At 47.6% G+C, this 25,571-nt stretch overlaps 1 protein-coding gene across 2 annotated transcripts in view; it reads left to right on the top strand.

Annotated features, from left to right (window-relative positions):
- The first annotated feature begins 2,540 nt into the window (after positions 1-2,540).
- The window catches only part of Pcsk9 (proprotein convertase subtilisin/kexin type 9), a 28,063-nt gene continuing 5,032 nt past the window's right edge, over positions 2,541-25,571 (top strand). Inside the window, exons 1-10 of one of the 2 annotated variants that reach the window (XM_047556748.1) lie at positions 2,541-3,043; positions 6,047-6,238; positions 6,729-6,852; positions 9,187-9,320; positions 9,538-9,679; positions 10,747-10,943; positions 11,964-12,147; positions 13,720-13,893; positions 14,408-14,556; positions 15,280-15,457. In XM_047556748.1, the coding sequence (XP_047412704.1) occupies positions 2,837-3,043; positions 6,047-6,238; positions 6,729-6,852; positions 9,187-9,320; positions 9,538-9,679; positions 10,747-10,943; positions 11,964-12,147; positions 13,720-13,893; positions 14,408-14,556; positions 15,280-15,457 (1,681 nt within the window). In that variant the 5' untranslated portion in view covers positions 2,541-2,836. Of the gene's footprint in view, positions 3,044-6,046; positions 6,239-6,728; positions 6,853-9,186; positions 9,321-9,537; positions 9,680-10,746; positions 10,944-11,963; positions 12,148-13,719; positions 13,894-14,395; positions 14,557-15,279; positions 15,458-25,571 lie in introns of both variants that reach the window. The other variant, XM_047556741.1, reaches the window with a different exon arrangement.

Below are 25,571 nucleotides of genomic sequence, written 5' to 3'. Positions count from 1 at the left end.
AAGGAGGGGCCAAGTGCTGTGGAGTGACATTGGCCAAATTACATTGTCATATTGTGTATTGTGTGCATGTGTAAATACGTAAGGACAATCCCATCAGTGAGTACAACTATAATGTACCCAAATTTAAAAAGTAGGAAAAAAGACAAAAGAGCCCCCAGGATCTAAGAGGTTAAGGTGTTCCCTCCCCTTATTCCCAATATAAATAAAAAGTTAACAATAAATCATAAAATAAGTGTTTAGAAGGTCATTTACAAATATTTTGACAAAAATAGCATATCTCTGAAAAGAAAGTAAGTGGGTATATCATTTTCCTAGGGATACTCTAACAAATTGTACAACCTGCATGGTTTCAAAGAACATAAATTTGTTCTCTTGAAGTTTTGTAGGCCAAAAATCTTCCATCAAGGGTTGGCAGGACCACGTTGTCTGAAGGCTTTCGGGAGAAACTTCCTTGCCTTCCAGCTTCCAGTGGCTTCTGACTTTCCTTGCCTATGTCCCCATCACAGGTCTGAGCCTCCGTCCTAGGTGGCCTTCTCCCCTTAATCCCTCTCTATGTTTTACACTATCTCCTCCTCTCTTACAAAACCAACCATTGAATTTAAAGCCCACCCTAAACCCAGGATTAGCTCATCATGGGGTCCTTTGCTTAATTACATCTGTAAAGGCCTTCTTTCCAAATAGGGTCATAATCACAGGTATCAGGGGATAGGAGTGGACATATCTTCTGGGGACACTAGTCAACCCCCTGCCATGGGTAACAGTGTTTTCTCCTAGGAAGACAGGGTTCAGGAGTGGGAAGAAGACAAACTTCTCCTGTACATTCATTTGAATTTGACCTCTCAAGGAAGCAGGCTGGTGATCAGTGTCCAGAATACGGGAACCGGATCTGAAAAGAAGGAGGAGGTGACCCAGTCGCTTTGGGTAACTTACAGTGGAAGATGATTAATGAGGGCTGAAAACCCTGCCAAGTGGCAGAAGACCCAGCTGGGGCTGGTCCTCCAAAGAGTGCAGTGGAGGATGCGGGATGAGAAGTGATTGCCCCTCTGGTTCCATCTGTTGCAGAACCCAGGGTGCCTGTGGAGCTTCCTTCCTCCCTCACCTCCACACAGACATGCCCACTGCATTTTGGACAGTGGTCCCCTCCTCCGCCTGAAGACATCCCAGTCCCTCTGTGCATATGCATCATCATCCTCTGGTACATGCTGGGAACCGCTGACAGGTGAGAAGCCTCGCAGGAGAAGTCTTGCTCCCAGCTATTCTTAGCTAGTCTTGCTACAGGAGGAGGCCTTGGATGAGGCAGCTGCCAACAGCGAGTTTGAAATGCGATTCTGTTTACTGGCCACAGGAAGGAGATCCTCCACTTACCCCTTTTAGCAAAAAGTAATGAGCTCCTATTTTGTGCCAGGATGGCGGGGGTATTTGGTGGGGGGATGAAGCAAAAGAACAAAGTGGGGTGGTTGGGGATATAACTTAGTTGGTAGAGCGCTTGTCTTGCAAGCACAAGGCCCTGGGTTCAATCCCCAGCACCGCAAAAAATTTTAAAAAAAAATTTAAAAAGGGGGTGGCTTTGATCTCACCTCCCACAGGCCACTGTCAACTCACTGGTTTTATAGTTTTGTTTGGTGAGCCCTCTGAAGTAAGGTCTTTCCAAACAAGGTGGAAAGGGCAGCAAGACTCTAAGACCAGACTCTGGACTCTAAGACCCAGATTCTGTCCTAAGAATTCACTGTACATCTACAGAATGGGACCCTAAAGCCACCTTTGTTTTTTCCTTCTGGGAAGAGGACATCTCATATTTTGTCACACAGCAACCCAAGGCCTGAGCTTCCCTTTCCCATTTGCATTCTTCTGCCTGGTACAAAGTAGGCATTTACCAGGCACTTGTCCTGTTGAGTTCTTGGACATGGTGTGTAAAAGGAATCTGTGCAAACTGAATTGTTTGAAACACTGAGCTTGTGCCTACAATGGAATTTTGAATGTATCTATATGCCATATTTGCAGATTTAAAAACTGAATCTTAATACAGCAGACTGGAAATCAAAAGCGAGCAGTGTCTTCAAGGTACGCCCATGGTGAGACCAGGGGCAGGGTGCCTAAGGGGCAGAGGCCAGAGAGGGATTCAGGCAGAGTTTAGAATGCCAAGTTACTGCCGGTGTAAAGAATTCAGTGGGCAGTGACGAGTCTGCAGTCAGATTGATTAGGAAGGGTCACCAGTCACAGGAAGGAGGAGGCCCAGGAAGGTTGTTTAACATCCTTCGAGGGAGCGGCGAAGGGATGGTTGACGGGTGGCAGGGCAGACCCCGGAAACACCGGCGAGGTGGGCCAACAGAACTCGGAGCCTGGCATCTCACTGGGCTCCGGGTGAGAGGCGGAGACCGGACGATTCCGAAGCGCAGGCCCAGCTCTCAGCCCAATTAGGATTTGGGATTGTCTTTTACTCCCTGTGAGCGTAATGTGACGCTGTTTGGGGAGGGCGAGGCCGAAACCTGATCCTCCAGTCCCCGGGCTCCGTTAATGTTTAATCAGATAGGATCGTCCGATGGGGCTCTGGTGGCGTGATCTCCCGGACCCGGGCGTCGAGCACCCACACCCAGAAGGTTTCCTCCCCGACGTCGAGGCACCCGCTGCTTTGGGCAGTCTCTGCGCCACGCCCCTCTGGGTCCAAGCCAGCGGGAGTGAGCCCTGCTTTCTGACTCCGGCTGCCCCGGCGGGACTCCGCGCGCTTGGCCCCGCAGGATCCCGAGCTCCCGTGCCCGCACGTCCTTCCCTCTTCTAAGAACAGGGCGCGGCCTCTGGGTCTCTGGCGGTTGGAACGCAAATCCCTCCAATCGCCCTGATGGGCACCGGCAGCTCTATGCGGCCACGGTGGCCGCTGCCGTCGCTGGTGCTGCTGCTGCTCTTCCTGAGTCCCGCGAACGCCCACTCCCAGGAGGACGAGGACGGCGACTACGAGGAGCTGGTATTCGCCTTTCCCTCGGAGGAGGACGGCCCAGCCGAATCGGCCCCGCACGTGGTCGCTGCCACCTTCCACCGCTGCGCCAAGGTGGGGGCGCTGGGGTGGGAGGCGGTGGCGCACTTGCCACCCGGACCTGTGCGGATGCCCTTTCTTCTCCTGCCCCAGTTTCCCAGTGTAAGGGAGGGGCTGGAGTGAAGGTCTCCAGGGTCTTCTGCTGGTCCTGTGGTGGCTTGGCGCGATCTCTGGCAGGACAGGCTAGGTAGCTGGGGAAAGAGAACTGACAAGGGCGCTTGGGGACGCGCTGGAGCTTGCGGCTGCACCGTGCGGTGGAACAGTAGCGTGGATGCGGGGAAACTGGCAGCCACGACGGCGGCGAGCGGAGTACTGCCCAGATCGCCTGCCCGGGTTTTAGAGGTTCGGCTCACCGTGGCTCGGAGGGGCGAAGGAGGCAACGCCCCAGCGCACTTAGCATGGCCCGGGGTGCTGAGGAAGCAGGCTTATTCCCGTGTGTTCTGACTTAGTTCTGGGTGTGCGGAGTACTGGGGAGAGGGCATCATTTTATATAGGGGTGGAGAATCGGGAGGCAAGTTCTTCGTGTCTTAGAACTCCGGCTCTGACACTGCATCTTTTTTAACCAAAGAAACTAAAGGGGAACGGGTCGAATTATTCTCAAGGTCTACGGGGATCTTTGGGAGTTTAGGTTAGAGGAAGGGCTTTCAGTACTGGGGGCCTCGGAAGCTGGTGCACCAGGTAGCCAGGACCCTGGGGCGAGTCCTGCGCAGGTGCGGGTCTCCTAGGGTGGGCAGGGCGAAGTTCCTGAACCTCAGCTTGCCCTTGGCCCTGGTCTGTAGGAAGCTCCTGCCCAGGGTGGGGCTGTCGGTTCCCTCCAGTTATAACCTTCCCAGGGTTGGGCTGAGGTTCTGTTGCCTAGGCTTGGAATCAGATGTGGTATCATCCGTGGCTTCCTCTCTCTAGCTGCGTGGAGCTTGGCAAGCTACTTAACCTTGAGTCTCTATTAAAGCGGAAGTGACAATCCTTTCCGAAGGGATGAGGGGAAAGGAATGTTGGTGACCCCTGAATGACCCCAGGATGTAAGAACCAGAAGAAGTTAGTTGCAGCAAGTAGTTATGTCCCTGGTTGCAGTGTGACCTGGCCACACCCTCCTGCACAGCTGTGGGGGCGGGTGTGCAAAGTGGGGATTCTGTGCTAGCAGCTGCCTGGCTTGCCCTTCTGTGTGCTGGAGCAGGTGTCAGGCCTTTGCTCAGTTCCGAGCACCCTCTATGTTTCCCCTGATCCTTTCGCCTGTGGAGAGATATCCTGGGGTTGTGGTCTCCCCTACCCCAAAATAACTGTTCTGGCACAAGCGAGTACCCCATCCTGGAGGCCAGTGATCAGAGGCTGGACAACCACCTGGGCCAAGTGCTTGTTTCTTCCCTGGAGGAAGTTTGGAAAAGCAACTTCACGAAGTTCACTTTTTCTTCCATGCAATAGATGATTTCTGGGAATAGAATTTAGAATGAAAATACTTTTGGCAAACAAGATTTTAGGCCTATCCTTTGTTTCAGACCTGAGAAATTGAGGCCCAGAGTGGGAGTGCACCATCTCCTGGTGCACTGGAGTGAGGCTTCCAGGAGAAGTCTCATTCCACTGTGCAGAGCGACCTCCTGATTCATAACATTTTCCTATAGTGGAGAGCAGGAGAATTTTACTCTAAGGGAGGGAGCAGCGCAAGGGTACAGAGCTGGGAAAGAGAGGCGGAGCACAAGGAAGCAAGGAAATGTAAAGTGTTCCCAAAGCCAAAGACATTTTGTAATTTATTTAGTGGTAGATCCTAGCCTGAACTGAGTTTGTTCATGATCTTTGTTCATTCCACTTGTGCAAAGATGCATATTCATACATTTGGCAGTATAGAGGACAGTGCAGACTACTCTGAGCTGGATCCCTGATTGCTCATTACTGACTTTTCTAAATCCAAATGAATTCTGAATCTTGAAATCCTTCACGTCTTAAAACTTTGAACAAAGGGCTGTGGACTCTTCTCTGCTGGAGTCTAAGGTGCCCAGATAGAGATACAGGAGGCAGGCTGCAGAGGTGGGGTGAGGCAGAGTGGCTGGGGAGGACACGGAGACTGAACTTCATTCATCAGGTTGGGGAGAACCAGGGAAGCTTCTCAAGCAGGTGTGTCTGCTTGAGGCCAGTTGCAGCAGGCAAGAGCTAAGACCAGATAAATCTTGGACAGTTGCGGCCTTCTGCCTGCATTATACAACCTTCTCTCTTGGCCTTGACAGCAGGCCTGTTCCATAGGTATTGTGGTTCCTGTAATTCAGAGGCGATATCTGAGGCTCAGAAAGGTTAATGACTTGCTTATGCCACACAGCCAGTAAACACTGGAGCTGGGATTCAGGTCCACATTTTTCTGGCTCCAAAGCCTGTGAATGTTCTCTTTTGCCCTGCCTCTGGACGGGAGTCATGGAGGTGCTAGGACGGTGAGGAAGTGATTTTTTTCTGACTGGGGTACTAGGAGGGAGTGTGACTAGGAAGGCTTCTGGGAGTGACTGGCCTTTGGGCAGGGCTGCAGGAATGACCAGGCCTGGGTTTGTTCCTAGAAACGTGGGTGCAGTTACAGAAGAGACCTCTTTGTGCCCCACTGACCAGCTAGGAAGTGTGTAAACTATGTTAATGCTGAGAGTTGGACTATATATGGGCTTTGCTTTTCAGTCCTAATTTGGTAACTTGTGTTTATAGTTGACTATACTTGATTGTGCTTCTTATGTTATAATCCTAATTTGTAAACAGGGATGGATAAGGTAAGGGGAGGGCTTGTTGGTAGTTTTTTTAACTGGTACTTTATAGATGAATAAAATTATGGCATGTGCCAGTGAATGGATGGAACTGGAGATCATCGTGCTCAGTGAAATAAGCCCAATTCAGAGAATCAAGGGTTGAATGAAATCCTTTTTGCTAGAGCAAAATGAGGGGGAAAGGTGGGATGGGGGCTTGATATCATAAAGACATAGGGAAGATCAGTGGAACAGAAGGAGATTGTTGATGTTTTAATGTTCATCATGTTACCTTCCTCGCTTGGGGCAGGATGCCTGGAGGTTGCCAGGAACCTACATAGTGGTGCTGGGGGAGGAGAGCCACCGATGGCAGACGGAGCGCGTGGCCCACCGCCTGCAGGCCCAGGCTGCCCGCCGAGGCTATCTCACTAAGGTCCTGCATCTCTTCCACGACCTCTTTCCTGGCTTCCTGGTGAAGATGAGCAGTGACCTGCTGGACCTGGTAAGTCACCCTCTCTGGACATGGCACTCTCTGATGGAGATGGACAGCACTTGCATGTTGGGCACTGACATTAATATGCCCATAGCTAAAAACCAGGGGGAGACAGCAAATGTTTACTGAGCACAAACAAGGGTACCACCAGTACCAAGCCCAGTGACCGTTGGCTCAATATGTAGATGCCTTGGAAGCCTGGCTGTACCCCAGGGGTACGTCCATCTAAATTTGAAATGAGGATTCTGAGGTTCAAGAAAGGACCAGGCAGACAGCTAGGGACAGAGATGGTGTCCAACCTGCTAGGTACCCTTGTGCAGAAGCCTCTGCTACTTGTGGGACCCTGTGGGGACAAGGCCCTGGGACACTTGCTGGAACCTAAGCCATTTCAGAAAAGCATATAAAAGGACTTTTATAAAAGGACATGGAGACAGGTTTGATCAGGTTCTGTTGACCAAGTGGCTCTGAGGCAGAGTCCCCTGGCCCCTGTCTTCTGCAGGCCCTGAGGTTGCCCCATGTTGAATACATCGAGGAAGACTCCTCTGTGTTTGCCCAGAGCATCCCGTGGAACCTGGAGCGGATCAGGCCTGCACACTACCAGGCGAAGGAGTACCGAGCCCCCAGTAAGACCGTTGTGTCTGGCCATCTGCACCTGAGCTGAATGCCTTCACTCTGCTGTGGCCTCTCTTCTCCACGCCCTGGGGTCTCGCCTCTCAGAGGCTTGGGACTCAGTGTATTCTGCTGACCTCTTCTGTTCTGTCCCCTGTACAGCTCCCTCTGATTTTCTGTTCTCCCACCCAGAATGCAGGCGTCTTCCTTAAGTGATCCTCTCTTCCACCTTCTAGAAGCTCTTGTTCACCTCTCCTCTCCAAGGCTACATCTATCTTGGGGAAGGCTAAATCGGACCGTGACTCATGGTCTCTGAATGCCCAGTGCTGCAGACAGGACCAGACCCCTGAGTGGGACAGACACAGCCTCATCTGGGCTGCCCCCACCTACCCCTTGTCTCCTCACCTCCCACCCTACCTTCAACTCCATTAGACTGCCTGGGTCTCCCCGTGTGGGTTATGCCATGTCCCCTCCAGGTCTTGCCACCTAACCTTCCTTCTGCCTGGTACAGCCTGCCTATGGAGGTGGGGAGGAGAGGCCAAGAAGAATGGCCTGGGTCCTGACAGGGCCCCATGGGTGACACTGAGGTGGAGAAGACTGAAAGCACCCCTGATTAGGGGAGAAGATGGGTTCTTGTTGGACCATGTTGCATTTGAGGTGCCCACAGCCTAAGATTGAGCTCTGTGGAGAGTCAGTGCAATGAGAAATGAGGCCTCAGAACTTGGGGTGGGCTCAGTCTCCACCCCTTTCCTGATAATTGCAGGGTCTTTGGGAGCTGCTTCCCTCTCTGAGCTTCTTTTTCCTGATCTGTAAAATGGGCACAGTAACCTGTGTCTGTCCTCTTCACAGGGTTGTTGTGAGGTTCCAATGAGGTGAAGGATGTACAAAGGCTTTGGGAACTGAAAGGGGCTTCCGAGTTGCTGTCCTTGTGACAGGAAGGGGTTACACACAGGTGAAGGGCAAGGAGATGGGACACCTGATGAGGGTGAGAGCCTGGTGTGGGCAGCCTGTGCCGGGTAGCGCCAGGGGGGCTCTGCAGAAGGAGCTGCCTTCCATACAGGTGCGCCTCTCCAGATGAGTCCTAAGGTGCCCAGGGTCCCAGGTCCACACCCAAGGGCCAGAGAGCAGCAAGGTCCCAACCAAGCAGGAGTGAGGGAAGGCCTGAGCATGCTGTCACCAAGTACCACGAACCAGTGGCATAGATGAGAGAGGTTTCTTCTCCAGTCTCCTTCCACCACAGGGCGGGGTGGACAGTAGCACGGAGGCCGGGGAGATGACAGACTGGAGCAAGTCCAACTCTGGCAGTGTGGTGTGGTGGGACGATGTGGGACAGGGGCTACCTTGCCTGAAATTAGTGTAGGATCTCAGAGAAGCCACAGGTTAAATGATCCGTGTACTCAGAGCCTGTGAATGTGACCTTATCTGGAAAAAAGGTCTCAGTAGATGTAATTAAGGATTTTGAGAGGAGATCATCCTGGATTGTCCAGCAATTTCTCAATCCAATGCCCTTCCTTGTAAGAGAAAGGCAGAGGGAAAGTTGAGACGTACAGAAGAGGAGGCCCTGTGGAGACAGGCAGAGACAGAGCAATGTGACCACAGCCAAGGAATGCCAGTAGCCAACAGGAAGTGGAAGAGGCTTCCTAGAGCCTTTGCAGGGAGTGTGGCCTGGCTAACCCTTTAGTCTTGAACTTCTGGCCTCTGTAACTGTGACGGAAGAAATGTCTGGCGTAAGTCACTGCATTTGTGGTAATTTGTTACAGCAGCCCTACCCAAAATACACACTTTGGTCCTGTCATGATACATGACGTCATGTCACATTGACAATGAAGCATTTTCAGTGGGTCACCATGGTAGCCTTAAAGGAAGGTGGCACAGCAAATGCACAGGCCTGGTGCCAAGAGGCCCAGACTCATGCAGCCTCTCCCAACCCGTGTCCTCAGTGACATGAGCTGGCCAGCTCAGGTGGCCCTGCTTTTCTCCTTGAACTCTCCAAATCTTGTACTGTCCCCCTCTGGCTCAGGGTCCTGTCAAAGGCTGTAAATGTGGGCTCGGTTTATTTACACCATGATACTTATTGTTTTTCAAATGCCCCTATTGTTCATGATCGTGGTTCATTTCCTGTCTCTGTCGCTTGCCAGCTGCTTGGCCTTGGACAGTTCCCTACACCTCACAGCCTTTGTCAGTAAAGTAAAAACGTAATGGTACATAGCTTGAATTTTTGTAAGGTTAAATGAGTTAATGTGTTTACGGTGCTTACGGCAGGGCCTGGGACATGGTAGCCAGCTTGTGTGCAGTAGTTATAACACTGACCTCATGGGTATCCTCTCCCACAATGCTGCCTTGGAAAGATGGAAGTGGCCTGGTGGAGGTTTACCTCTTGGACACCAGCATCCAGAGTGGCCACCGGGAAATTGAGGGCAGGGTCACTGTCACTGACTTTGAGAGTGTGCCTGAGGAGGATGGGACACGCTTCCACAGACAGGTGAGCATGACTCTCAGGTGGGAAGGTTGCCATCCCTCACTCCCCTCTTGGATCTAGGGGGAACCCCACCCCTGGAGCACCGAGGCTACATGACCCGGCAGCCACTGTCCCTTCTTTACTGTTGGGTGGGGAGTCAGTGCCAGTTCGTCCACCCACTACTGAGGTCTCAGGCGGGGTGGGCTGGCTTTCTCACGTGGTCCTTGTGTTGGTCAAGCAGGCTAGCAAGTGCGACAGCCACGGCACTCACCTGGCAGGGGTGGTCAGCGGCCGGGATGCTGGTGTGGCCAAGGGCGCCAACCTGCGCAGCCTGCGTGTGCTCAACTGCCAGGGGAAGGGCACTGTCAGCAGCACCCTCGTAGGTGAGTGGCAGCCCTTGAGGCGCTGGCCTCTCTCCATCTGGACCTGGTGTGGGGGCGGGTGGGTTAAGCCCAGATGCACTAAGTCTCCGGGCCGAGAAGGCTGAGGCAGCCTCTGCCGTGGAGGTCAAGAGCGTTAGACAGGCGGGGCCCTGAGACCACACGGGCAAAGGGAGAAACCCAGGTCAGGAGGGTGGAGGCTCAGCCAGGTGGGTACTCTTTCCTCAATTCCTCACGCCCCCCTTTCCACCTCCTTTGAAATAGTTGTATCTCTTGTCACGTTATTTTAGATTCAGATGGACCCTGAGATGATTCAAATGAGCTCCCTCCATCTTCTGCTTACTTACCTCTGAATCCAGTTGTCTCACTGACTTGCATGTCTGATCAGGCCTGGCAGGTCACCCTGGCCAGGCAGGCTTGGTGGAGGGACTGGCAAGGGCCTTCTCCAGATTTTTGCAGGTCACTTCATTCTGTCCATCTGGTGGCACCTGGGATGTCCAGCTGAGAGCTAACACTCTGGGGGCCTGTGGACAGAAGAGGGAGGGAGCTCTGGCTCACCAACATGCTGCTGAGCCCACATACTGAACAAAGGACCTCACACAGCAGGCCCTGAGGCTGACACCTGTTAAACCATTAGTCCAACCAGCCAGAGACGGTGCCCTGCCTAGGGTCACACAGCTAGAGTCTGTGATCTCACTGGGGAAGCTGCAGGCTCTCAGCTGGCAGAGGCAGCCCCAGCCTGATTGAGAGACCGAGTGGCTCAGAAGCCCGGCTGTGCCCATGAGCTCTGCTCTCCTACCTCCAGAGACCTCGTTCAGTCTTCTCTGTCTTCTAACTAATTGGAAGGGGCCTTCCATACACTGGAGGTTACCTGCTCAAAGTAAATGAATAAGTGGTTTAAATGTTAGTTGCATATAAAAGCTGTCTTCACAGCAGCATTTAAACTGGGGTGTGACCAAACTCAGGGCACAAAGGTGACACAAAATGAACCATCACCCTGTGCCCCTGCCGGAAGAGGGTGCAGGCGCAAGTACATCTCCCCGGGAAGTCACTGGGCTTTGTTCTCCTAGGCCTGGAATTCATTCGGAAAAGCCAACTGACCCAACCCGTGGGGCCGCTGGTGGTCCTGCTGCCCCTGGTCGGGGGGTACAGCCGGGTCCTCAATGCTGCCTGCCGGCACCTGGTGAGCACTGGCATGGTGCTGGTGGCTGCTGCAGGCAACTTCCGGGATGACGCCTGCCTCTACTCCCCAGCCTCAGCTCCAGAGGTAGGTGCCAATGCTGCTGGCCCCCGGGAAGGAGGGGAAACGGGCAGGCCCCGGGGCTTCCGGTGGGGTGTTGCTGGAGGCGGAGCAGCTGCAGCTTTGGAGGAAGTTGTCAGACCCCTCAGTGCAGGAGCCAGGGAGGGGGCTGTGCCTCTGCTCTGCCAGTCTAGGAGCAGCCGCACCCCAACTCCCCTCCCCATGCAGCCACACCCCCAGGTCCTGTCCTGGCCATTTTCTTCCCGAAAGTCTTCTGTATGCCCAGTCCCTTTCCTCCTCCCAAGGACCTTGGGCCTCACCTGGGCTCCTCTGTGCTCTCCTGAGTGGCCAGAATGGCATCCTCAGCCTTCTCCCACCTTTCCCTGCTTGCTCTCCCAGGCCACCTATGAGGCCCCTGGGGCTCCACCTAAAGCACTAGCCAGCCCACCCCTTTCTCCTGTGCAGCACCCCAAAGCCTCCCCACCGTCCATGCCTCCCTAAAGCCCCTGCCCCTGGCCCTCATGACTGACCCCCTGAGCAAGGCTAATGAGATTGGGAGCCATTGAGGGCCCAGAGCCACTCCTGTGAGGAACATCCTGAGCTCTGCTGTGCGTCTGTCGCTGTCGCAGGCATGTTCCAAGCAGTGGGGCGTGTGAACACAGATGGCGCCTCTGCTCTGGAGGAGCTGATAGCAGGCAGGGGTGGGGGGCACCTTGTCCTTCATCTGAGTAACATTTGCAGGACCCCCACCATGTGTCGGGCTGTCTTGGTGCTGAGGGTACCGAAGGGAGGGGCTCTCGTTCCACTCTGAGGGCTTCATGGTCCCGCATGCGGCATGGGCGGGGGTGAGGGTGCAGGTACAAACCTGGTAGTATGACCTGGGCCTCATGGGTTTCCCCATGAGGCTTATAACTGCCAAGGAGCATGGGGTGGTTTCCTGTTTAATGTCTGACACTCCACCAGGATGACAGTTCCACAGGGGCATCAGGAACAGTGCTGGGCATATGGTTGTCTCTTTTTCTGTCACCTACCTCCCTACCTTTCCAGGTCATCACAGTTGGAGCCACCAATGCCCAGGACCAGCCAGTGACCCTGGGGACCTTGGGGACCAACTATGGCCGCTGCGTGGACCTCTTTGCCCCAGGAGAGGACATCATTGGTGCCTCCAGTGACTGTAGCACTTGCTTTGTGTCACAGAGTGGGACATCACAGGCTGCTGCCCATGTGGCTGGTGAGTCACCACCCTGTCATCCTGGCCACCATGATGCAAACAGCCTGTTGGGCAGGCGGGCAGGGTCTGTGCCAGGACCTCTGCGTGCCAGGCTCCGTGTTGGAGGACCAAACATGAGGAAGACCTGAGAGGACTGTGCTAGTTGGCTTCCTATTACTGTGACAAAATACTTGAAGTAATCAACTTAAAGGAGCAAAGGTTTATTTCAGTTCATGCTTTCTGGGGTTTCGGTCCCTAGTCTCTTGGCCTCTTTTTCTCTGGGTCTTTGGAGAGGCAGAACATTGTGGTGGAGAGTGTGTGGTGGACGAAGTTGCTCATGGTGACTGGGAAGCAAAGAGAGAGACAAGAAGAAGCCAGAGTCCCAATATCCCCTTCAAGGTCATGGCTCCAGTAACTTATTTCCACTAGGTCCCCTCTCCTAAAGGTTCTGCCACCTCCTAAAAGCTTCACAGGTTGGGAACCCACCCTTGAACATTTGGGCCATGGGAGGACATTCCAAACCGAGCCCAGTGTGTTAGTCACATTTTCATTGCTATGACAGACATCTGACAAAAAAACAAAAACTTAGAAGAAGAAAGAATTATTTTTGATGCATGGTATCAGAGATTTCAGCCCATGGTTGGCAGCTCCATTGCTCTGGGCCTGAGGTGAGGCAGAACATCATGGTGGAAAGATGTGCTGGAGCAAAGCTTCTCAGCTCATGGCAGCCAGGAAGTGGAGAGAGAAGGAGCTGGGGACTAGATGTACCCTTCCAGGACACGCTCCCAGCGACTTATTTCTCCAACCATGCCCTACAGTTTATATTTCCATCACCTCCCGATAGTCTGCTCAGCTACCAATGGTTAGTCCACTGATAAGATCAGAGTCCTCATGATCCGATCACTCCCCCAGAGCCCCCACCTCTGAGCATGGCTGCACTGGGGAACAAGTCTCCAATACACCAGCATTGGAGGACATTCCAGATTCAAACCACAACAGCTAGAGATGGTAATGCACAGTCTGAAATCCCAGGAACTCAGGAGGCTGAGGCAGGAGGATCTCAAGTTCTAGGGCAGCCTGGGCAACTTAGTGGGACCTTATTCCAAAATAAAAAATGTTAAAGAGGGCCAGGAATATAGTTCAATGGCAGAGTGCTTGCCTAGTGTGTGCCAAGCCTGGGTTTGATCCCTAGTACTGAAAAAAAAAAGATTCAAATCATAGCAGTGCCCTCACAGACACTCAGTCTGATAGGCTAGGCAGATGGACAAGCAAGGGACACAAAGTAGTCAGGGCTCTGTCAGAGGGACCCCAGAGGAGTCGCCTGTACTGCCTGAGGGTCAGGGAAGCTTCTTGGAGAAGGGTCATTTGATTTACAATTTGGTGGGTGAATAGTTCTCCTGAAGAGCAATCGCCAAGACCCGGCGGCAGGAGAGCAGGATGTCTGTCTGATTTCGCTAAGCCAGGGACTGCAGGCGGCTTATCTTCAGGAAGAGCAGCTTGTTTGTGTGTCTGCCTGTGCATGTGCACCCTAGCAGGAGGGCCCTGGTTGGGAAGGAGGGCCGGATCACTGACATCTCTGACTGCCCCCCCCAGGCATTGTGGCCATGATGCTGACAGCTGAACCCGAGCTCACTCTGGCTGAGCTGAGGCAGAGACTGATCCACTTCTCTGCTAAAGATGTCATCAATGAGGCCTGGTTCCCTGAGGACCAGCGGGTACTGACCCCTAACCTGGTGGCGGCACTGCCCCCCAGCACCCATTCAGGAGGTAAGCAAGATGGCAGGACGGGCAGTCTGGCCTAGGGCTGAGAGGCCTGTGTGATCTTGACAAGTCTCCCCTGTCTTTGGTGTGTGCCAGGAGGATTGCACTGCTTAAGAGAGAACTGGACTTGGACAGGGCTTTGCAATTTTTTTTTTGGCAGGGAGTGGGGTGTGGGATTGAACTCAGGGGCACTCGACCACTGAGCCACATCCCCAGCCCTATTTTGTATTTTACTTAGGGACAGGGTCTCATTGAGTTGCTTAGCACCTCGCTTTTACAGAGGCTGCCTTTGAACTGGTGATCCTCCTGCGGCAGCCTCCTGAGCCACTGGGATTACAGGCCAGATTTACATTTACATTACTGTGCCAGATTTACAACATTTTTATAGTGTGTTCTTATGGAAAAATTCCATGTGTTCTTTAAGCTCTGCTCTCCTCCCGTGAACTAAAGCTTCTTCTAGCATCCCCTGGCGCATGCTCCTCACTCCAGCACCCTCTCCTCACCCGAGGCCTTGTCACAGGTGGACAGCTGTACTGCAGGACTGTGTGGTCAGCACACTCGGGGCCCACGCGGACAGCCACAGCCATGGCCCACTGTGCCCCCGGCGAGGAGCTGCTGGGCTGCTCCAGTTTCTCCAGGAGCGGGAAGCGGCGGGGCGAGCGCATCGAGGTGACCTCACGCTTCTGTTCGTGTGTCTACACGGGAAGCAGGGTTCTCACTTCCAGGCCCTGATCAGCCCCCAGCCCTAGTGACCCCAGTGGGTCCCTGCATCCTCTGGACCCCAGTTGAAAGGGTTGACCAGGGCAGGGGTGGGGTGCTGCTGGTGCACCACACCCAGAGGGCATCCTGGAAGACTGCAGGACGTCCAGAGCCCTCCTGATGCGGGGGGAGGACAGCAAGAGTCAGGGCTTGGCTGGCCTGGACCCAGCATCCCAGGGACCTTTTTGCTCAGAGGGCCCACGGCCGATGCTTCAGGGGATGCACACATGCACTCCTACCACTTGGGGGCAGGCTGTGCCTGGCTGGGAGGGTGTGGGCCCCTAGGCTCTTCAGCCTGGGAGATTCGCTGGCTGCGAGTGTGGCTTAGAGGGGCCACTGGGTCAGGAGAGTGAGGTGGGTCCCTGTGTTGGTGTCTTAGATTCCATGTACTTTCACTTTAAGGTCACTGTCAGTTTCTGGAAGGACTTTATTAAAACACACAGCTGCCGATGGGCTGAACAGTCTGCCTTGGGCAGGAGAGAGCTCCTTGTCTGCAGAGGAGTGGGACACAGGACGTGTTGAGGATCCCAGGGGCTTGCACTGGGTGCTTGGGTGGATGCCTTCTGGCCCTGGCATCTTGTGTTTCCCAAGCTATTTCTACAGTGGGTTCCTGTTTCTGTCTTTGGCCCTCAGACCCGAGGGAGCAGGCGGGTCTGTCTGGCCCACAACGCGTTTGGGGGCGAGGGTGTTTACGCCGTTGCCAGGTGCTGCCTGCTACCTCAGGCCAACTGCAGCGTCCACACAGCTTCTCCAGCCAGGACTGATACGGAGACCCGTGTCCACTGTCACCAGCAGGGCCATGTCCTCACAGGTAGGAGTCTGGGCCCTGCCCCAGGGTGAGGAGGAGTCCCTGTCTCCTGACACGGCCAGCCCCTGCCTGGTCCTCAGGAGTATGAACAGTCAAACTCTGGAGCCTCAGTGTCCGTTGCAAACTCCACCTTTACCACTTCCACAGTGTGACTCGGCAGGTTACTCTCTCCGACTAGCTTCCTTCTGCATGAGAAGGTGGCACCTGCTTTGGTGGCTGTGATGAGAAGGAGGGCATTTGGAGCAGGGGCCCACAGCTCTTCCAGGGCGGCAAGGAAGTGCAGGGTAGAGCAGGCTCCGGGGCCTGGAGGGATCTGGGAATTCCACTCTCCCACTCACAGTTAGGCAAGTTAATTAACAGCTCTGTGCTTCAGTTTCCTCATCTGTAATTTGGAGAGGATGGGTGCCATGGGTTGAGCTGGGGATGGAATCGTGCACATTCTAACTGTTGTTTTTATTATTATTTATTTCCACATTTTTGGAAATCCAATCCTTGATGGAAGATTTTTGGCCTACAAAACTTCAAGAGAACAAATTTATGTTTTTTGAAACCATGCAGGTTGTAGGATTTGTCAGAGTATCCCTAGGAAAATGATATATCCACTTACTCTCTTTTCAGAGATATGCCATTTTTGTCAAAATATTTGTAAATGACCTTCTAAACACTTATTTTATGCTTTATTGTTAACTTTTTATTTATATTGGGAATAAGGGGAGGGAACACCTTAACCTCTTAGATCCTGGGGGCTCTTTTGTCTTTTTTCCTACTTTTTAAATTTGGGTACATTATAGTTGTACTCACTGATGGGATTGTCCTTATGTATTCACACATGCACACAATACACAATACGACAATGTAATTTGGCCAATGTCACTCCACAGCACTTGGCCCCTCCTTCCCCACCTCCTATCTGCCCCTTGGTCCTTTTCCTCTACTGATCTCCCTTTGGTTTCTAGGAGATTCACCCCCACTTTTCTTTTTCTTTTCCTCTCTACCTTCTGCATATGAAAGAAAACATACGACTCTTAACCTTCTGAATTTGACTTATTTCAGTTAACATGATGGTCTCTAGTTCCATCCATTTTCCTGAAAATGCCATGGTTTCCTTCTTTATGACTGAATAAACTCCATTGTGTACACATACCACATTTTCTTTATCCATTCATCCATCAATGGACACCTAGGCTGGTTCCCGAGTTTGCTTATGGTGTATTGTGCTGCTATAAACATGGGTGTGCATGTCACTGTAATAAGATGACTTGGATTCTTCAGGATACACACTGAAGAGTGGTATCATTGGGTCATATGGTGGTTCCATTTCCAGCCTTTTGAGGAAACTCCATACTGATTTCCATAGTGGTTGTACTAATTTACAGTCCCACCAACCAACAGTGTAAAAGTGTTCACTTTTCTCTGCATCCTCTCAGCATTTATTATTATTTGTATTCTTGATGACTGCCATTCTGACTGGTGTGAGATAATCTCAGTGTAGTTTTGATTTGCATTTACCTAATTGTTAGTGATGTTGAACATTTTTTCATGTATTTGTTGGCCATTTGAATATCTTCTTTGGAGAGGTGTCTGTTTAGTTCATCTGTCCATTTATTAATTGTGTTGTTTGACATTTTGTTGTTAAGTTTTTTGAGTCCTTTGTATATTCCAGATGTTAACCCTCTGTCAGAAGAGCAGTTAGAAAGATTTCCTCCCATTCTGTAGGTTCTCTCTTTGCATTCCTAATTGTTTCCTTTGCTGTGCAACAGTCTTTTAATTTGGTGTCATCCTATTTATTAATTCTTGGAATTATTTGCTGAGTTTTAGGAATCCTATTAAGAAAGCTGTTGCCTATGTCTAAAAGCTGGATTATTGACCCTAAGATTTCCCCTAGTAGTTGCATAGTTTCTGATCTAATTCCTAGGTCTGTGATCCATTTTGAGTTGATCTTTGTGCAGGGTATAGTTTCATCTTCTAGATATGGATAAACAATTTCCCAGCACCATTTGTTAAAAAGCTGTCTTTTCTCCAATGTATGTTTTTGGCAACTTTGTTAAGGGTCAGATGAAGGTAGATGTGTGGGTTTGTCTCTGTGTCTTCTGTTCTGTACCATTGGTCTATGTGTCTGTTGTGCCAGTACCATGCTGCTTTTGTTAGTCTAGCTCTATAGTATAACTTGAAGTCAGGTGTTGTGATGCCTCCAGCATTGCTGTTTTGTTTTAGAATTGCTTTGACTCTTCTGGGTCTTTTATTCTTCCAAAGGAATTTTAGGACTGTTTTTCCTAGTTCTGTGAAGAATGTCACTGGTATTTTGATGGGGATTGCATTGAATCTGTATCTTGCTTTTGGTTTTGTGGCCATTTCAACAATATTATTTCTTCCTATCCATGAACATGGGAAGTCTTACCATCTTCTGAGGTCTTCTTCACTTTTGTTCTTGAATGTTCTATAGTCTTCATTGTAGAGGTATTTCATGTCTTTAGTTAGATTTATTCCTAGTTTTTTGTGAATGAAATTATTTTCTTGATTTCTTTCTCAGCAGCTTTGTTGTTGGTATATAGGAAAGCTATTGATTTTTGCAAGTTGATTTTGTAACCAGCTACTTTGCCAAATGTATTATTAGGTCTAGAAGTCTTCTGGTGGAGTTCTATGGATCTTTAGGAATAGGATAATATCATCTACAAACAGTGGTAATTTGACTTCTTCCTTTCCTATTTTTATCTCTTTTCTTTCCTTTTCTTGCCTAATTGCTCTGGCTAGAATTTCTAGCATTATATTAGAGTGGTAAGAGTGTACATCCTGGTTTTATTCCAGATTAAAAGAAATGCTTTCCTTTTCCCCCATTTACTATGTTTTGGTCAGCTTTTTCACAACTGTGACTAAAAGACCTGACCAGAACAATTGTAGAGGAGCTCACAACTGTTTGGGGGCTCACGATTTCAGAGACCTCAGTCTATAGGAGGCCAGCTCCATTCCTTGGGACTCAAAGTAAGATACAAAATCATGGCAGAAGAGTGTAGTGGAGAGAAATGGCTCACATGATGATCTAGAAACAGAGAAAGAAGCTCCACTTACCAGATACAAAATATATACTCCAAAGGCAATGACCCCAATGACCCACCACAACCTACCCACCTTCAGTTACCACTCTGTTAATCCCCTAAGGATTGATTCAATGATTAGGTTAAGGCTCTCATAACCCAATAATTTCTCCTCTAAACCTTGCATTGTCTCATACAGGAGCTTTTGGGGGATACCTCACATCCAAATCATAATGTTCTACCTCTGCCCCTGAATGCCTCATAACCGTCTCACAATGCAAAATACATTTTGTCCATTTCCAAGAGTCCCCATAGTCTCAACACTTTCAAGATTGCCTAACAGTTCAAGCCCACAGTCTCCTCTGTGACTCAGGACAAGCTTGCATCATGAACTCCTATAAAAATCAAAAGCTATTTACAATTATTCAATATATAAAGGTACAAAATAAACATTTCCATTCAGAAAATAGGGCATAGAAAGAAAGAATGAGACCAAAGAGACTGAAATTCAACTGGGCAAACAAGTCCTGTATCTCCATGTCTGGTATCTGGGACACAGGGCATGACGATACTCTGTTCAAAAAACTTGCATAGCTTAACCCCTGTGACCTTATTGGTTGCAGCCCAAGTGGCCTTTCTGTTGACTTGTCTCTGCTCGATTCCTGTAGCTTTCCTAGGATGATGTCCCATGTTACTGGCATTTGTTAATCTTGGGAGTCTCCATTGCAGTTTTGGCTTCCTCCTCACATCTGCATGCTTTGCCCTCAGGGACTGCCTGCAGGGACTCTGCCCCTGCTGCACTCTGGTACTTTGCCTGGCTTCCCAGACATTCCTTTGAAATCTTGGTGGAAGCCTCCATGACCTCCTAACTCCAGCATCCTGCATTGCTCACAGGACCATATGGTTGATGCTGAGGTCTGCTGCCATCTTGAGACATAGCCAAGCCTCCAGGGACCCTTGCTACAGCAACCTCTGAGTGTCTGGATAGCTGAGCATGTTGAAAAAACTTCCTATGCCCCCTTGTGCAAGAAGGGTACCCCACTGATCTCCTCTCAAGAGAATTTTTACTTTTAACTTTCTTGAGTCTGAGATGGATATGATCTTGCCAATTCCTGAGATGTCCCCAAGCCATCTTTCTCTGGGCAGTCTTAAGCATTTCTTTAGTGACAGTAATGTCTTTAATAACCGCAACTTCCTTCACCCCAGTTTTACTCCCACCTTTCAAGTCCACGTTTTTCAGAGCTTTCTGCTTCTGAATATCACAATAAACTTGGCTAAAAGCTGTCAACAATATCCATGCACTGCCTGGATGCTATGCTGCCTAGAAATTCTTCTGCCAGTTTAAGAAGTTCACCACTTTAAAAATCAGCCCCACAGAAAGTCTTAGAACATGGGCAAAATGCAGACAACTTCTCAGCCAGAACATATCATGAATGACCAACAGTGTTCTCCTTTTCCTCTAAATCCTCACGAGCCCTGTCTTCACTGTACACAGTCCTATTGGCATTCTGATCCTCAGAGCTCCCACCAGAATCAGCCATTAAGTTCTGCTTACAACAACCTTGCACTGCTACGCATCTCAAAATTCCTCCAACCAATTCCAAAAAACTCCCAAAGCTTCTGAACTACATGGTCAGGTTAGTCACAGCAATGACCCCACTCTTGGTACCAATTTGTTTTAGTCAACTTTTTTGTTGCTGCAACTAAAAGACCCATCAGAATAATTGTAGAGTAGGAAGTTTATGTAAGGGTTTCATGATTTCAGAGGTCTCAGTCCATAGAAAACTGACTTCATTCCTTGGGGCTAGAGATGAGGCAGAACATCATGGCAGAAGAGTATAGTGGAGGAAAGCAGCTCACATGATGATCAGAAAGCAGAGAGACTCCACTCACCTGATCCAAAGGCACACTCCCCATGACCCACAATCTCCTCTAGCCACAACCTAACCACATTCAGTTACCACTCTGTTAATCCCCTGGGAATTGATTCAATGATTAGGCTAAGGCTCTCATAACCCAATAATTTCTCTTCTAAACCTTCTTACATTGTCTCACACATGAGCTTTGGGGGACATATCAGATCCAAACCATAACAGAAATGCTTTCAGTTTTTCCCCATTTACTATGAGATTTACTTTGGGTTTTTCATATATAACCTTTAATGATATTGAGTTAAGTTCCTTCTATCCCTAGTTTCTTCAGTGTTTTCATTATGAATGGGTTCTGAATCTTGTCAAAGATTTCTCTGCATCTGTTGAGAAGACTAAGTGATTTTTGTCCTTAATTCCATTTATGTAATGAATTACATTTATTGATTTGCCTATATTAAGCCATTCTTGCATGAATGAATTACATTTATTGATTTGCCTATATTAAGCCATTCTTGCAACCTGGAATAAAACCAGGTTGATCATGATGTACAATTTTCTTAATATGTTGTTGGAACATAATTTGCTAATATTTTATTATTTTTTCATCTGAATTTGTCAGGGATATTGATCTGTAGTTTTCTTTCCTTGATGCGTCCTTATCTCATTTTGGTATGAGTATGATACTGGCTTCATAGAATGAATCTGGACTGGTTCCATTCCTTTTTATTTCATGGAATAATTTGAAGAGTACTGGCATTAGTTCTTCTTTAAAGATTTGGTAGAATTCAGCTAAGAATCTATCTAGTCCTGGGCTTTCCTTTGTCGAAGGGTTTTTTATTACTGCTTGTATCTCATTACAAGTTATTGATTTGTTTAGGTTTTCTGTGTCTTCTTGATTCAGTTTTTGCAGATTGTCTAGAAATGTATCCAATTTATTGGAATATATATTTTCAAAATAGTTTCTAATGATCTGCTGGATTTCTGAGATGTCTGTGGTGATTTCTCCTTTTTCACCTCTAATTTTGTTAACTTGGATTTTCTCTCTTTCTCTTTAGTTAGTTTGGTTAAAGATTCATCAATTATTTTCGCTTGTTTTTTCAAATCAGTCTTGTTTATCTTTTTCTTTTTCTTTTCTTTTCTTTTTTTTTTTTTTTTTTGGGGTGCTGGGGATCAAACCCAGGGTCTTGTGCACATGAGGCAAGTTGTTTATCTTTTTAAAGAATTAATTCTTGGTTTCATTGATCTTTTGTATTTTTTTTTAAAATCCTCGAGCTCATTGAATTCAGCTCTAACATTAATTATTTCCTTCTTTCTACTGGTTTGGAATTGCTTTGTTCTTCTTTATCAAGGGCCTTGGGATGCATCATTAGGTTATTTCCATCTTTCTGATCTTCCTATGTAGGCACTCATAGCTATAAACTTTCCTCTTAAAACTGCCTTCAAAGTGTCCCAGAGGTTCTGGTACATTGTATCATTATTCTCATTTGTGTCTAAGAATTTTTTATTCGTTCTTTTTAGTTGTATATGACAGTGGAATCCATTTTAATACAGTTATACAAGCATGGAACATATCTTATTCTAGTTAGAGTCCCATTCTTATGGATATACCTGGTGGTGGGATTCACTCTTGTCTTCATATATACATGGGAACACTATGTCTGATTCATTCCACTTTCTTTCATTTGCTTATCTCCCTCCATTCCCTCTGTTACCCATTGTTTAATCTAGTGTACTTCTATTTTTCCTCTCATCAGCACATTGAGTCTGAAAATTTTTAAACTTTTTCCTTAATTTCTTTTATCACCCATTCATCATTCAAAAGAGTATTGCTCAATCTCTATGTGTTTATATATTTTTTGTAGAGTTTTGTCATGTTGATTTCTAATTTGATACCATTAGGATCTGATAAGATCCAAGGAATTAAATCAGTTTTCATATTTGCTGAGAGTTGCTTGGTGGCCTAAAAAATGGTCCATTTTGGAGAAGGTTCCATGAGCCACTGAAAACAAAATTGTATTCAACTGTTTGTTAGATCCATTTGACTTATAAAATTTTTCAGGTCCAAAGAGTCTTTACAGAGTTTATGTCTTGACCTATCTAATGGTGAGATATGTGTGTTGAAGTCACCCAGTATTATTGTCCTGGGTGTAACTGAGGCTTCAATTTGAGTAGTGTCTCTTTTTTGTAATTAGTTGCACCCATGTACAGGACATAAAGATTTGTTTTTGTTTTATCTTCTTATTTGATTGTTCCCTTTTTGAGTATGAATGACCTTCTTTGTCTCTTCTGATAAATTTTGGTGTGAAATATGCTTTGTCAGATATGAGAGTAGCTACTCCTATTTGATTTGGGGCTCCATTTGCATGTTGTATCAGTTTCCATCCTTTCACTTTCAGCCTGTGACTGTCTCCGCCTGTAAGGTGTAACTCTTGAAAGCAACAAATAGTTGAATCTTGTTTATTAATCCATTCTATCAGCCTATATCTTTTAATTGGAGAGTTTGAGATCATTTATAGTCAATGTTATTACAGACATTTATTAATTCCTGCTATTTTTATTTATGTTTATTTTGGTCCTGTTTCTCATTTGCTTAGCTAGTCTTCAAATGAGATTTGTCATTTGTGAACTCTGGGGTTTGTTTTTTATTTCTTCTGTGTGCAGTATTTCTTTAAGTAAGTTTTGTAGTGCCAGTTTAGTTGTCACAAATTCTTTTATTTTCTGGTTATCTTGGAGGGTTTTTGTTTCCTCTTTGATTCTGAAGGATAACTTTGCTGGATATAGCAGTCTTGGTTGACTGTAATTTTCTTTCAGGACTTGGAACACATCATTCTAAGTCCTCCTGTCTTGTAGTTTGTGCTGAGAAATCAGAAGTGATTCCTGATTGACTTGCCTCTAATTGGGACCTGATGTTTTTCTCTCGAGGATTTTAAAATTCTATCCTTGTTTGGTATGTAGGCATTCAATCATAAATTGTCATGGATAGGTTCTTTTTTTGATCTTGTGTATTTGGGATTCTGCATGCCTCCTTTATCTGGATGTTCATCTCATTCTGAGGGGTTGGAAAATTTTCTGTTATTATTTCCCTGAAGTTTTATCCATTTCATTAGCCTGACTCTCACAGTCCTCCTCAATTCCAATGATTCTTAAATTTGGTCTCTTCATATTGTCCCAGAGTTCCCGTATGTTCCGATCAGGGTTATTTATTTATTTGTTTATTTTTAATATGGTCAGAATGTTCACAGCTGGCCACTTGTCTTCCAGCTCTGAGATTCTGTCTTCAGCATGGTCTCCTCTATTAGAGACACTTTCAACTGAATATTTTATTTGAGTTATTGTGTCTTTCATTTCCAGGGTTTCTGTTTGGTTCTTTTTCAATATTTCTTTCTCCTTATTGAATTTCTCATTCATATTCTATACTGACTTTCTTAATTCATTCAGTTGTTTCTCTGTGTTCTCTTGGAATTCATTGATCATTTTGAAAATTATTTTTTTCAATTCCTCATCTGATAGTTCATCCACTTCAGTATCTTTGGAGTTATTTTCTGGTGAATTTTGAAGTTTAGGAGGTGTTGTGTTAGCTTGTTTTCTTCATATTTGTTCTATTCCTGTTTTTGGTTTATGTATCTGGAGTTTTTTTCTCTTCCACTATTATGTCTGGGTCTTTTTAGGGCACAGTCTTTACTTGCCAAAGTGTCTTAGAGGATCTAGATTGAGGCACCCTTGGAGGTGTGGTATCCACAGCCTTTGTGTTGTTTCTCTCTGTTTTTTTCTATAGCAATGGATATTCATAGGTGTGACTCTGGGCCTGAACCCTAGCCATTTCCGCTTGAGGCCTGGTCGTTAGTTTGGATTTTTGTCTCCTCTGTTCTTTGTATTAAAGTATAGCTAAAGATTGAGTGTCATTGATTTGTGTGTGGAGCAAGGTGTGCTATCTTTTGTTTGAGTTCAGTTCATCAGCAGAGTCTCCACCCTGTAAACTTGTAGCGTCTCCATAGTTTCCCAACATCTTACAGAATAATAGTAAACAAACAACAGCAACAACCAATGCCAACAATATACAGCATTAAAATTAATGGCTAGTTCCTACTATGACATCTACTGTATTAATTGCTATAAACTCCAGAAATGGTGGCATCATCAGTGGGCAACAGCAGAAACAATAAGTGACCACGAACTATAAGTGGCATTAAAGCGAACAATAGGTGTCAACTATGTTAGTCACAGCAGCATAACTGCCACAGCATTAATGGTGGGGGCAGCATTAATTAGTGCTAAAAGATGGTGAGAATACAGTTCATTAAGAGAAAAGAAAACATGATAGGAAGGTAGAGAAGACTTTACAATTTAAAAAAGTGAACAGAGAATGTAGGAAATATGTAGCAGGTGGTGGAGGAAAGGAAGGAGGAGAAAAATAGAGGTAACCAAGTATAGCGAGAGAGAAAAGAGAGAATTGGCTGTTAGCAAGAGAAGATACAAGGAGAATCAAATAAATGAAAACAAGAAACAAAGAAATGAAAACACTACAAAACAAAACCAAAATATGCTAATCAAAAACCCTAACCCTGAAAACATAAGGCAAAGAAAAATAACTACATTAAAAATGCTAAAAATGAGAAGCAAAACCCAAATATGTGTATGAATACCTGTCCTTGAATCAATGAGCGCAGCAAAATCACACATAAACACAAAACACAAAACAAAACAAAAAAGAGAAAGAGAAAGAGACAAAGGAAAAGGAAAGAAAGAAAGAAAAAAAGAAAAGATTCTTAATGAAAAATGAAGGCATCATTTCACTGAAGTGGTCAAAATAGTCAACAAGAATAGATGGTCACTGTCTATGCTTGACTGCTTTTCTTTGTTTCTTCTTGAGCTGTGTACTGAGAGTGGAGTAAGGGCTCCCCTTCTTCTTTTTGTATTGCTCACCAAGTTGCCAGTTGGAGTGGCCTAAGACTGAGGTTGGTTCAAATAATTCTCAGCTTCCCTTCTCACCAGTATAAGGTAGGATGGAATGGCACTATCAGTTAGAGTTTGTCTGCACAGACTGGATCCAGGTACTCCCAGGCTAGGGCCACTGCAGAGGTCTATGAGTGGAGTTCTGGCAGGTGGGACTTGGGTTGAATCAGGCCTCAGGAGGTTTGTTGGTTGGTGTCTGCTCTGGAGAGATTAGATGAACACAACCCTAGGGCCTGGCAGTTGCCAAACTCTTCTGGGAAT

The sequence above is a fragment of the Sciurus carolinensis genome, chromosome 1, assembly GCF_902686445.1.
Source record: "Sciurus carolinensis chromosome 1, mSciCar1.2, whole genome shotgun sequence".
NCBI classification, from domain to species: domain Eukaryota; kingdom Metazoa; phylum Chordata; class Mammalia; order Rodentia; family Sciuridae; genus Sciurus; species Sciurus carolinensis.
Note: the sequence above shows the minus strand (reverse complement) of the source record. Positions and strands in the feature narration are given on the sequence as shown.